Below are 14,429 nucleotides of genomic sequence, written 5' to 3'. Positions count from 1 at the left end.
CAAGTAGAGCAAGCCAGTACGGAGCATACCTCCATAGTCTTTGCTGCAGTCCCAGCCTTGAGTTCATGCAGTGACTTCACTCAAAAACAGGACTGTAGGCCGGGCATTGGTGGCACACACCTTTAATCCCAGCACTTGGGAGGCAGAGCCAGGTGGATCTCTGTGAGTTCGAGGCCCAGGTGGATCTCTGTGAGTTCGAGGCCAGCCTGGGCTACCAAGTGAGCTCCAGGAAAGGCGCAAAGCTACACAGAGAAACCCTGTCTCGAAAAACCAAAAAAAAAAAAAAAAAAACCAGGACTGTAACTTAACTTGTAAGATGAAATAAATCTTTCCCTTCCCCAAATTGCTACAGCAATACAAAAGCAGATTAGAACAGGTGAAGTTATATACACTTATGAAAATGTTGAACAGATTCATTAATTTGTATTTTAAGCACAAACCTAAAAATATTTTTTACCAACTTAAGCCACAGAGAATTTTTTAAAATGAAAATGTCTTATTCTAAATCTTTTATCATTTGCATTACTTCTAAAACATTCTTCTGTTCGCTCAGTTCCTGTACTATACATACACCAATTGTTTTTGCTGTTCGCCTTCCTTACAATGGCTGTGCTTTGAAGTACTAGTGGCTCAAGCACTAAGGCCATTGCGTGGAGTGATATCTCTTCCCTTAGACAATGGCTCTGTTGCTGCCACTAAATGTAGTTCTAACTAATATCTTCCTAATAAAACTCAAGTTCAAAAGCTAGGTTTAAAGTCTGCTAGTTCAGAGAGTTAGAAAAGCACCTGGTTAACTGTCATTCTTTGCTGACATCCCTAGAAGCCACTACCTTCCACATTACCCCAACAAAAAAAGCATGCTAAGCTCTGTGGTGGTATTGTGTTCCCCAAAATATTGTGCACCCTAATAAACTTATATGGGGTCAGAGAACAGAATAGCCACTAGATACAGAGGCTAGAAAATGCTGGCACTCACACCTTTAATCCTAGCATTCCAGAGGCAGAGATCTACCTGGATCTCTGTGTGCTCAAGGACACAGCCAAGCATGGTGACTCTTGCCTTTAATCCCAGAAAGTGAGCCTTTAATCCCAGGGAGTGGTGGCAGAAAGCAGAAAGGTATGTAACGTGTGAAGACCAGGAACTAGAAGCTTTTAGTTGGTTAAGCTTTTAGGCTTTTGAGTAGCACAGTTCAGCTGAGATTCATTCTGGATGAGGACTCAGAGGCTTCCAGTCTGAGCAAACAGGATCAGCTGAGGAATTGGCAAGGTGAGGTGGCTGTGGCTTGTTCTGTTTCTGTGATCATTCAGCGTTCACCCCAATAACTGGCCTCAGGTTTGATTTTACTAATAATATCTTCTAATAATTCGTGCTACAAAGCTCCACCCTGCTACTTAAAGTAAACCAGTTGATAATCCTGTCTTTCTGAGTCCATCTTGTTTTTATTTAATTAATGCAAATATAACACATCTTTACATCATTAACAAAAGCGACACAAAGGAATGTAACACACTTTCATACAGTTAAAGTAATATTCTGCAGTATAAACAAATGTAACACTGCCAGTAGCCATGTCAGAGGAGCAGCAGGTGGCAATTGAAGTTCAAGGTGTCAGCCCACCAGGAGGAAACTCCATGATGGGTGAATCTTTGTTAGGCAAAGCCCAGGAGAACCCAGAACCCAGAATGTCTTTTGCTTCTGCTGTGCCTTTACATGTTTGCTGCTGCTATGTTTCTGTGGTATCTGGCATGATGTGAATGTGTGTGGGGAGATTCCCACTGCCTGTTATACAGTGTGTTTATCTCATGGAAGCATCCCAATCTACTGGAAGTTTTTACCTGTGGATTATTATGAAGATGATTTCTTTCTAAGCTGTACTATCTAATTGATAATACGTATATTAGTTTAAATAGAGTTTTGATGATTAAAAATATAAACAAGAAAGTGTCACATGTTACAACACATGAGTTTCTACTGAGGAGCCATGCTGACTGTGCTTAGGTTAATGATAAAGAAAAACAACTGAGTCTCAGTTAGCCTAGCTAGCTGAAATTCTTTCAACCTTAATGTTGGGAGATCTGTTCACAGATGTCAGAGTGCATTGGACCTGAAACAATGCTTTCAAAATAATGTAAAGTTAGACTAAGATGTTTTTGTCAAATAGCTTAGAGGTTAAAAAAAAAAGAACAAGAAGATCATCTAATGTTTTAAAAAGGGACATGGTTGAGTGCAGAATTCTTTGAGATCAGGGAACAAGAACAAAGTAGCCTAATGATTACTAGCTGATGTATTTCTCTTGCTAGGATTGGTTGATGGCCAAAGGTGATGATTAATTCCTTGTACCCATTCCTTCCCTCAATTTCCTGATAGAAGAAATTATTGGTGAGTGGGTATGCACCCCAAAGATTTAAAGTAGAGCTGACTGGTTCAAAGTTTAGCTTTGTGATTCCCCTAAGATTCCTCATAAGATTCCCTTTCAAGATAATTAATAAAGTAATTGTCCCATTCTTTATAACTCCAAAACTGCAAAACTGCAGCCTGCCAGTAAAAGAACAGACTCAGAAAAATATCTTGCTCCCCTACACAGCTAATCTATAACAAGTTGCTTGGGTATGAATGTATGTGGATTCTTGGGATAATTGGTTTTTCACTGCAGTACATAAAATGTTTAATCATATAAGAGATAAAGGACACAAGCTATTTTTTACTTATGTTCATTGTAATCATTCACTGGAAAAACAGAATGTAACCACATTGTAATTTGTTTTCTTTGTTGCTTCTTCTTCTTCTTCTTTTTTTTTTTTTTTTTTCATCTTTGCTTTTTTGAGACAGAGTTTCCTTGTGTAAGATCCCTGGATGCCTGGCAACTCCTGTGGAGCGTAGGCAAGCCTCCAAGTGACAGAGAGCCACCTGCCTGTGGTGATATTTTATTTGTACTGAAATGTTATTTTAATTTTATGTTAATAAATAAAGTTGCCCTGGGGTCAGAGCTATTAGAGCCATAGTAAGAGCATGGTGGTTAGAAGAGCTAGGTAGATTTCTGTGTGTTCAGGGATACAGCCAGTATTGGAGACATATGCCTTTAAGACCTGGAGGGCGGTACTTACAGGCAGTGATGAGGCAGTCATGTGGTTGGGTTTACAACCAATGAGAAGGCAGAACAGAAAGATTATTTAAACAGAGACACAGGAAGTACCTCCCTCTCTCGGGGAAGCTAGGAGCACTGCAGGAGGTAAGATTTTATCTCTGAGCTCTGACCTCTCGGCTTTCTCTTTTACATTGGCTCTGTGTTTCTTATTTTAATAATACGATTGGTTACATCTACACCTGCCTCTGCCTCCCAAGTGTTGGGATTAAAGGCATGCACCACCACTGCTTGGTTACACATTGTAATTTTTATATCACCTGAAAGATTTTTCTGGGGTATATAAACTCTAAGGGAAAGAATAGAGATATAGAGATAGAGTTAGAGAGACTTAAAATGGGCTAGAAAGAAAACATCAAGAATGGGAGTTAGAAGAAAAACATCAAGAATGGGAGAGTTAAAAGGAAAACATCAGGAATAAGAGAATTAGAAGGAAAACATCAAGAATGAGAAAGTTAGAAGAAACTGGAAAGGAAACATCAAAACTAAAGATAGAGTTAGAAGGAAAACATCAAAAATGAGAGAAGAAAATCACCAGGAAAATAAAGAATAAAGAATGCAAATGAAGAATTAAAAAAAAAAATAAAAGGTCTTAAGGAAACTTTCAAGAGAGTGTTAGTGTCTTTTTCCTTTAACACCCTCAGACAGAAAAGTCTTAGTACATGCAGAAGCCATGGATTCCTTTTGAGCCCTGCACTGCTGGAGGCTGGTCTCCCATGCAGCAACATAACACATCTTTGCCTAATTAAAACAATAATCCACAACATTTTTATGTCACATTTTCACATGTACCAATGAAGCTCATACTACTATTTCATGGTCTGAGTTACTCATTATCCTGTTTGTCCAAGGAGGAACATAATTCGGAGAGAGGGCAAGTGAGGACTTTATGGTACCCTAAAACGACAACAGCAAGCATCAGCATGGGATCCAGAATTGGAAATACATTTGAATAAACCCAGTGCTTCTCTATACAGTGAAAGAAAGAAAGAAAGAAAACTACATTACATGAGTGAGAGAAATGAGAAAACAGTGTGTGTGTGTGTGTGTGTGTGTGTGTGTGTGTGTGTGTGTGTTGGGAGTGGGGAGAAATTACACACCTGGAAGTGAAAGTGGTTCCGAGGTTCTTAGAAACAGACCTAATACTGGGAATCAGCTGTTATTTTCTTAGACCAGTAAAATCTGTTTGCATTAGATAACCCTAAATTACTTATGTGCTTGAATACTGAGAATCTTGTAGAATTTAAGGGCAAATAAGAATGATTTCTTCTTTTTTTAAGTTTAAAAGTCTTTTTTGTAGCATGTTTCTTGAGACATGAGTGTGTTTATGTCCTTTCTCTGCACTACTAAGTATAAATAAAATTTCACAACTGCTAAGGAAAGCCATTGACATTTCACATTTACAGTGTTTGAGTGTCCTAGAATAATGACAGTTGGGGCACACTGTGGTAAGCAAGGCTTTGGCCTTGAAGTAGTCCAAGCATGGCTGGGTCCTGATGGAAAGGCCAAGGATCCAGTAGTTGTTCAGTTCAAGAGGCTGGATGTCTCCGCAGTCCCAATGGTCTTGACCTGAGTCAGAAGTAACTTGTGTGACCACTTGTACTACACTTGGCATCACATTTTGCATCTGGAGCTTGTTATGATGAACTTTTTTTAGGAGATAACTGTCACTCTCAGAGGCAGTAATGACCTTGCTCTGAGTCCAGACTGAACAGAGACAAAAGAAGCCTTGTTTTCAGGCTCAGCACAGACAACCTTTCTAGAATGTTGTCTGCAGACTCCACCCCTCTGTACTATAAACTTCTACACCTGCAGAATTTGATGCTGTCTGTCACTTAGAAGCTTCACCTGCACATCTGTCCTGTCTGTAATCATATGTTCTATCTCTCTCTCTCTTCTCTTATTTTCATATGTTCTATTTTTATTTTGAAAATATTAAGATATATTAATTACATTAGTACAAATGATTAAGATTCACTGTGTGAGAGAGACCACATCATCTACCCTTCTGTTCTCATGACTCCCAACTATTCTCACAATGCCTACTAATCAGTTTTCTAGTTTCACATCAACTACATACAGTGCAGAGGTTCCCAAGCATAAACACATAGTGCTCTGTCTAAAGGAAGACACAGAGAAGTCAGCTATGTAAGAGCCCACTATCATCAACTTTTTTGTGTTTTATATCATGCACTTTAATTATATATTCTTCTACATTTCATATGTTTATATAACATGTTCTTATAGTACTCATCTCTCCACCCCCTACTTGTCTTCCTCTTAGTCCATCCCCTACTTCTGCCCCCAAGCACACATCCACTTTCATGTTTTGTTTTGTTTCTGGTTCTGCTTTTTGATCCACTGGGTTTAAACAGGGTCACCTGAGTGGACAAGAGGAGGGAGGTGCCCACTGGAGTAGGAGTAATTCAGCAGTGGCTACATGACGGAAGACAGTGACTTTCTCTCCATCAGCTCTCAAGTGCCAATAGGTTCCCTGGGCAGGGCCGGCCCCATGAGCCCCTCCTCTACCTGTGACTGGATGACTATGGGCTCAGTCTTGTGTGAACCCTGTGTTGGCCACTACAGTGCTTTGAGCTTATGAGTGCCATGGCCGTGTCATGCCCATAGGACAGTTTTTCATGGCCCCCATCCTCAGTGTCTGCCTGTAATATTCATTCAGCCTCCTTTGTAGGAAACAAGGTAGCCTCAGCCTGGGGCAGCATGACACATGTCCCAGCTCTCTAGTCACTTGCAGCATTCCTGCCTACACATATTCAGCTCTGCTTCCTTAACAATAAAATAATATTCCCTTCTACATTTTATGGAGAGGACATTTTTGTTGGAAAAAAATATAATTTTCCTAAATAGAAGTTAATTTTCTATCTACTTTCTAACCCAGTCTGGAAGAAGAAAGATATTATCTCCTAATGATAAGCTTGGATGTGTTGGTTTAGAATGATTCATTTCAGAATGTATGTATAATTGTTCTATTAATAAAATATCTTATAAATCATTAATTTATTTTATATACATAAATGTAATTTACATAAAGATGCAGGAAAATACATGCTATAAGGTTAATAGTATTTGTAGCTTATTGATGAGGTGGGAGATTACTTTAATGGTGTACTTTGCTTAGCACAGGGAATATTTTCCATCATTTATTTGTTATATAAAAACATTTACATTGTAAGAAGTAATTTCCCCTTTGAAAGAGTAAACCAATGTATTTTAAGAAATATATTTTTATTTTTATTTATTTGTGTATGTGAAAATGTGTATGTGTGTGGACACATATGTGTGGACACATATGTACAGCAGAGCCTATATGAAGGTCAGAGGAACATTTATGGGAGTCAGTTCTCTCCTTCCACCATGTGGGTCCTGGTGATCAGGTAGTCAGGCTTGGTGTCCAGCACCCTAATCACTGAACCATTTCACTGGTCCTCAAGAAACATTTCCTGCTAAGTATTGTTGCAATCTCTAGGTTAGTCGTTAGATGCACATTGAAGAACTGGTGGTTGTGTATCAACTGTCATGACGTAAGTGTTCCGTTGTTTATGTTCTTACACTGAAGGACAGAGAGCAGAGTGTACTAAGAAACATGGGTTGTATTCATGCCACTGGTTTGGATGGAAAATAGCTTCATTTGACACAATTGTAGGAGATAATAAAAGTGTTTTCTCCAGTGAGCAAATAGGAAGGTAGAGTTTTTTAACAGCAGCAGTATGGAATTGGATGTGTGGGTCCATGTGGTAATCCACTTTAAATTATTTTAATGTGTCTTAGTCTGTTAGAATCACTATAATAAATCCATGGCTTTGTTTGTGCTGCAGACATTGCTTTCACAGTTCTGTAATCTTTGGAGGACAAGATCCAGTTATTGGCAGACTAGATGTCTGGCAAGAGCCCACTTTCTGTTTATAGATGGTGGTTTTTAGCTCTGTCCTTCTATGGTGGAATAGAACAACTCCTGTCTCTTGGTTCCTTATAAGGGTGCCTGTGTCATGGCCTAATCATTTTCAAGGCTTCTCTTCCTAAGGTATCAACATGACAAGGATTAGGTTTCAGCACATGAGTTTGGTGGCTGTAAACATTCAGACCATTGCATGGAGTAGATAGCATCTTACAAGTATTTCAAAGGTGATTCTAACTAGAGCATTAGTAAGCATGTTAATCAATTTCATCCTAAATTATGACAAAATAATCATCACAGAGAGAATTCTTTTCCATATTAACAGCAAAGAGTTGGCTAATGACCTGAGGGTTGCTGGAAATATTAATTTAATGGAGGGTGTGGTTGTTAAAAAGATGTAAACTTTCATGAACAGGGCCCATAGTAAGTAGCCTAATAGTTCATGATAGTTACGTCACATTCCGTGATCTGTAGCTGTTGTCCCATGTCACTCACTCTACAAAGAATGCTACATCTGGTCTGATGTCCACACCAGAGAAGTGGGCAAAAACCTACCTGTGCCATCTCTGACTGGTTTTTGCTTTGTGGAGGTCCCTTACCAATGTGGGCACATGATCAGAAGCCTGTCCTTCCTCCCCTAAGCAATGCCTGCCCAAGTGGGAAATTTTAACCTGAAGACACAGAGGCTGATGGGACTATGCTGTGCTGCCTCCTTAGCTTTCCTGCTTCCTTCTCTCTAGTATTCTCGAACAAGCTTGCAACCTATTTTTGTTTGCAGTAATCCACTCCCTCCTCTCTCCAAGCATGGGCTATGCAACTGAGCTGTAGCTGTGTCTTTGCATTTCTAATAATTTCCCCCTCGAAACTTCACAACACAGAAGAGGATTTTAATGAATCGGTTCTGCTGGGGTATTGAAATTCATCCTAACAGGTGAGGAGGTAGCCCTTGGAAGTCATGCTACAAAGTCTGAAAAAATAGCCCAGGCAATACATGCAGGAATAGTAAATTTGTCTTTCTACAAAATTACTGAGAGAATGATTAAAGTTGATCTGTCGTGCCATCAAAACCAAAATTCTTCATGAATTTTCAAATGTATGAGAAGCCTTTGGCCTGGAATCTTCACCGGACAGATGACAAGGGACGACTGACCGTCACCTGGGTGGAGATGACTTCACTGTGCTTCTGCTGTTCTGTTGTTTTTCCCTCACTGTCATCTCCTAGTACGAAATCAGCTTTAGTTTCAAGCCGATAATCCCTTCTCTGTGGCTTCATATTCCTCTTGCTGATCATGTATGGTTGGGAGGCTTGATGGGGAAGCAGAGTGTCTCCCACATCCTTGTATTACTCAGTTTTCCTGTTATGACAAAATATCCGACCAAAGCTATTTAAAGAAGAGTTAATTTTACTTTTGATTAGAGGGGGTGTTAATTATGACAGGGTAGGATGTGGTGGCTAAAGCATGAGGTTCAGGCTATACTGAGTGCCAGTCAGAAAGCAGACAGACAGCTATGAGGGCTGCTTCTCAGCTTGCTTTTCCCTCTTCATTCAGTCTTAGACCCCAGCACAGGGAGAGGTGCTTTCCACAGTTAAGGTGAGCCTTTCCACTGCTGCTAACAGATAGTCTCCCACAGTCATTCCTAGAGGTTTGTTGCCTAGGCAATTCTAGATTCTGCTGAGCTAATAATCAATATAAACATCCAAGTCCACCCCTGGTCAACTTGATGCACCCACATCATTTTAATTGATTACCTTCCACTCTTTGTCCCCATAGACTCATGGCCACCTGAGAGTGCAAAAATGCATTCACACACAAAAGTCTTTACAGTTTCAACACTGCTTAAAAGTTCAAGTCCCCTCTCTTTCCTTTCTGCTCCTTCCTTCCATCTGTCCTCCCTCTCTCTTTCTCTCCCTCTCTCTTTCTCCACCTCTCTCCCAATAAAGCTCTAAAAAGGTAAAAAAGAAAAAAAGTTCAAATCTTATCTGAGATTCTATTGTAATCACTTAACTTAAGAATCTTATAATATAAAGAAGAAATTTCATATTTCCAAGATACAATTGCGTAAAATAAACATTTTTACTCCAAAATGGAAGAATGGGAGTGTAGAAAGGAGGGATCATATCAAAGTAAGGTAAATACCCCACAGGGGAAACCCTAAATCCTGCAATCCCGCTTAAGGCATCTGGGATTTGTGATGGCATCCTCTGGGTTCTAAAGAACCCGAGTAGTCCTGCCCAGCAGCTCTGAGGCTGAAGCACACATAGCCTTTCCCTTGGGCTGCATTCATTCCATGGTTGTATCTTTCCTCAATGGATGTCCCACCTTCCTGGTATCTCCAACATCTCTACTGCAACCTACACATAATGTTTACAGTCTCGTGCGGTGGCTTCTGGGGACTCTCCTTTCACAGACTGATCTGTCACACATTGCCTGCCCTCAGCAGTTCTCTCAAACTATGCAGCAAGACTGTAAGACCTCCTTAATCTTTGATTCCTGCAAAACCAGTGCCATATGGCGGCAGCTGCCAAGATCTGTTGCTAACTTGAGATGTAGCCAGGTTCCACTGGACCACAGAGGGAGTAACTTCTCTATGCTTTGGTGGATGGATCTACAAAATTAACTTCCAGGGTAGTTTTTCTATTGTTGTTGTTGTTTTGATTTGGGTTGTTGTTTTGTTTTTTAAAGCAGGAAATCCTTTCTGAGATATTCTCAGCACAGGCTTTCATGTCTCAGATGAGTTTGTATTTTTACAAGTTGGTACCTTTGATGGGATAGATTGTGCTTTGGGGGCTGTCCGCTTATTCTAATGAGGAGACTGGGGTGTCTCCTTCACAAGTGCAGATATGTTCACTTTCTGTTCTTGCCTGAAATTTTAAAGTTGCTTACACAACTTTTCTTTGTAAACTTCATGTTTTCCATATTAAAAAAAAAAACCTCTCAGATCTTAATAAAAGCATTCAATAGCAGTCATTGCAAAGTCTGAATGTTGCAGTATCTTGTAATTTTCTCCTCCAAGGAATTTAGGCCATTACTTCCAAATTCACATCACAAACAATCAGGGTACCTGGGGAGAACGCAGCCGACTGTGGCGAGAATGGAGCAAGAACAACCTACACTTCCCAGTGGAGTCCTGTTTTCCTCTGAAACCCCATGGGCCATGCCTCTACTATTTGTTTTTCTCTCAGCATTCTGGTCTCACCAAGTGTTAACTAAATTCTGCTTACAGCATTCCAAGACTTTTCTATTCCAAGGTTCCAATCCATATCCCACCTGTAACACAAACAATATTAGGTCCAACCTATATTGTTTGCTCCCAGGGTCCACGGAAGAGTCTAACAACCAGCTGAGGATTCTAATCTGAGGGATATTCAATTAATCTATGCACACTGAGATCTTTAGTCCATTCACTTTATTCTTCTACGGCGATTCTATCTACACAGTTTCTTTTCTGCTCTCTTACTTAGCTCCTCTCGGTCCCTCCTGCTCTCAGTCCCTTCTGCTGTTCTCTCATCATTCTACCTAGTTCTTTCCATCTCAGTCCTCATCTTTGTTCTTCTCCATCCATCCTCTCAGTGCTCTCAGAGAACCAGTCTGTAGACCCACACAGTAATTCTATGGCAAAGCAATGTGAGGCTTGAAGTTTTCAGGGTCACAGAGAGAGGTGATAAGGACCCACACATAAAGCAATTAATTGTCAGCTTCCAATCACAATCCAAAAGGGGAGTGACTAAAGGGGAGTTCTCTGGTAGGGTCAACTAAAGGCTAAGACCAATTAGGGAATTTATGTGCTCAAACTATAATCTAGAAATGGCTAGGTAGAATGGTAGGGGTGAATAAGTCACAAGAAAATAAACTGTCTTTGGCTGCAGCTGCTTTCTGATAGGGAGGGGCACATATGCTAGGTGGCTAAGCAACCTATGTCAGAGCATGTAGTATTTGGTTAATAAAAGCACTTTCACTCAGAGTAATTGCTGAGGAGAAAAAAATCTAGGAATAGCACTTGGCTGAGGAGGAATTAAAACTTGATTTGTACAAGAAAGAAGCTTGGCACCTATCACTTGCCTGGTCTTGTAGGCAATCTCCTTGGGTCAGTGGGAAGTAACTGCCTCAACTCAGTAACTAGCAAATGGCTAAAACATCATCCCAGGAATGTGAGCAGTAAATCTCTTAAGTTAGGGTCTTGTGTAAATAACCCGGGGTGAAGGTAAGCGGTTGAGGATTTAATTGTTAGTGGTTCTTTTCTCTATCTGTGAGTGAGATGAGCTAATGTTTATCTATGTGCAGTTTTGACCTTGGAAAAAGGTATCTTTGCTGAAATACTTTTGTCCAACGAATGGCCCTGGCCAGATGTATGTTAATGAAAGATAAACACAGCTGGAGACAGTTGTCCAATTACCCCAAATGTATAGGGAAAGTTGTGCCCAAGATTCAGATGCAATCGTGAGATTACATGTACACACAACATGGAGATGCACGGTAAATGGGCAGGATCATAGCTGTTATTGCACAAGAAGTTTACAACAAGAGACAGCCAATTCATTCAAAAGACAGTAATTCCATAACACTCTAACAGAACCATTAGTTCTGATAGGTTGACCTCCTGAACTCTAGTTGTCACTGCTGTATACTCTAATGAACTTTCTCTACCAGTGGCTCTCAATACTCCTGCAAACTAGTTGGATAGGCTCAAGGTGAGGATTCTCACAGTCTCCCTAGAAAATAGTAGCCATTCTTTTCAAATATCCCCTTATGTACCAGGGTTCTGTCAAAACCAGATTTCTCTGCACATAACAAAAGTGAAACAAAACCTTTATAATTTTAATCTGCACAGCTTTTATTACCAATCAGCTTAACATTTTTTTCATACTTTTCCTGTGAAAATCTACTTGTGTCTTTATATAGGAGCTCTTCACAATGAATTATTGTTATGGCTGGGATACAATAGCCAATGTTTCTCCATTGGGCCTTTTTTTATTTTTATTTTTATTTTTACTTATATCCTTTCTAGAAATAATTTCTCTATATTCTGACTGGTTTCCCTCTGTACTACATAGATTATGTCAATAAAATTTGATGGGATTTATGGATGTCAGACCCTTATATCCTTGAACCATCAGTTTGTATTTTTAATCGAGATTGTAACTGCTAATGAACAGACTCTGACTCTCAACTCCAATAGGGTGGTGTCTCTTCGATTATTTAACAAATCATGGGAGTTCCAACCTCGTTTATATAACACTGATTATTAAAGTAGCACATGTATTTTTAAAACAAGGCATAGACTTGCGGTATCAAAATAATAGAAGGCTAGTTTTTATGAATTCCTCCCCAGGAACTCTCAGACTACTTCATAAGTGAGCTGAGAGCTTTCAGCCCTACACCATATATTTTACCAACTCCTGGTAAAACCATCATGAATGCATCGCCAACTGTGTCAAGGACTTGTGCAAACAGTGAGGGTTTCCTTCTAGTTGTCTCAATCTCTTCCCTTAGTAGACTTATTTCATTCTTTAACATTTCAGATTTCTTTCTGAATCCTTCCACAAGCAGTTCTTCTTGGACCTGTAAGAAGAAAAATTCTCCAGTATTGGCAGAATTTTGTATTAACAACTTTACCTTAAATACATGATCTATTTCACCTCAGAAGGGTCTTTGATATTTCAAGACATTTTCACCTAATAATAAAAATATCCATGGTTTGTATGTATTTAGGGAGAATTCCTCAGCATCTTCCCCTGGAGAGTAAAGAGTTTTGTCCCAATACACAAAAATTGTGCCCTTTGGGAGAGACTGCAGAGGTGAACTGAAACTGACTTTCAATTCCGAGGAGGTGTCTCTTCAATTATTTAAAGATTTTGGGAGTGCTGACCTTGTATAGATGGCTGATTAACTCTAGGATGGAACACATAGTTTCCTTTACTCCAGCTTACAGGATGAATCAAGCAGGCACAGGAAAATATAGAGCAATTTATGAGATTGCATCATGTTTTATTTTATTGTATCACTTTATTTTATTTTTCACTTTAATTAATTAATCTAATTAATCTCTCTTTGTGCATGCATGTGTGAGCGTGTGTGTATGTTAGTGTACATGTGTGTGTTTGTACATGTCTACAGAGGCCAGAGGTTGTTGTCATGTATCTTCTTCAATTGCCTCCTCTTTAGTTTTTTATCAGATTTACATGTCTGAATATTTTGCTTACATGTATGTATACCATGTGTGTGCCTGGTGCCCATAGATATCAAAAGAGGGTATTGGATCCCCTGAAATTCTAGTTCTGGACAATATAAGGTGCCATATGCTTGATGGGAACTAAACCTGGGTCCTTGGCAAGAACAATAAGTGCTCTTAACACCTGAGTCAACTTTACAGCCCCGTTTTGAAGATCAAGTCTCTCTTCAATTCTGTTGCTAGGTGATTCTACAAGACTGCCTAGCTAGAAAGCCGCAGAGGTCCTCCTCTCTTTCCCCTAAATTCACAAGGTCACTGGTCACATGTCACTTCTTCCAGATTTTCTCCATGGATTCTGAAGATCTGAATTTGTTCCTCATGCATGCACAATGAGAATTTCACCAACTGAGCCATCTCTCAACCCCATCCTCCTCCTCCTCCTCCTCCTCCTCCTCCTCCTCCTCCTCCTCCTCCTCCTCCTCCTCCTCCTCCTCTTTCTCCTCCTCCATTTTATCCTGGGCTAGATCTGACACATTCACACTGGATAGGCCCACCTCATGTCCCTTTGAAGGTTAAGCCTAGAGTCCTAAAGACTAGTGGGAAGTGTCAACTGTAGCACAAAAAGACCATCCTAGAAACTCAAAGAGCAACTCAGAACCCTGGGGACATCATTTGTACACTCGAAAGTCTAACCCTGCACAGATGCTGGGCTCTTATGCTCACAGCTTCAGTAAGACCCATGTGAACTTCAATGAAACATTCGCAGTTGAAGTTACATGTTTGAGATGAACAGTTCCCTTCTTGAGGAGTCACAGCAGCATCTGTCTGACACTGATAAGCCCCATCATCCACACTCACCTTCAGCTTGTGCTCCAGCATCTTCTCTTGCTCTCTCAGAAGCGTCTCCCTTTCCCTCTCCATCTTCTCCTGAAGTTTAGTGATGTTTTCTCGGAAGCTTCTCTCTTGAGCTTCCATCACTTGCTTTTGCTCCTTCTCTTTCTGTCTCAGCAGCTCTCGTTCCTTCTCAGCCACCTCCCTCTTTGTCCGCTCAGCTGTTCCACAGATGTTTGAGAGAGGAAAGAAATCCCGGTCAGAATGTAGCTATGCTCCCCTGGGCTCACAGGGAAACCTGAGTACTCCCATCAGTCAGGCCAGCAGCTGCATGGTTCGTAACACGATGGGAAGGCACCATTGACTGG

General features: G+C 40.2%; 1 protein-coding gene across 3 annotated transcripts in view; it reads right to left on the bottom strand.

Moving 5' to 3' along the window:
• The window catches only part of LOC102905706 (guanylate-binding protein 3), a 141,196-nt gene that overhangs the window by 113,183 nt on the left and 13,584 nt on the right, over positions 1-14,429 (bottom strand). For 2 of the 3 annotated variants that reach the window (XM_076575074.1, XM_006986124.4), the window contains 2 exons: positions 14,089-14,282; positions 11,868-12,620 (listed from right to left, as the gene is read on the bottom strand). The exons of the other annotated variant lie outside the window; for it this stretch is intronic. In XM_076575074.1, coding sequence (XP_076431189.1) covers positions 12,402-12,620; positions 14,089-14,282 — 413 coding nt within the window. In that variant the 3' untranslated portion in view covers positions 11,868-12,401. Of the gene's footprint in view, positions 1-11,867; positions 12,621-14,088; positions 14,283-14,429 lie in introns of those variants that run through there. 3 annotated transcript variants of the gene reach the window in all.

The sequence above is a fragment of the Peromyscus maniculatus genome, chromosome 6 (assembly GCF_049852395.1).
Source record: "Peromyscus maniculatus bairdii isolate BWxNUB_F1_BW_parent chromosome 6, HU_Pman_BW_mat_3.1, whole genome shotgun sequence".
NCBI classification, from domain to species: domain Eukaryota; kingdom Metazoa; phylum Chordata; class Mammalia; order Rodentia; family Cricetidae; genus Peromyscus; species Peromyscus maniculatus.
The sequence above is the reverse complement of the archived record's forward strand: the minus strand, read 5'-3'. Positions and strand labels throughout refer to the sequence as shown.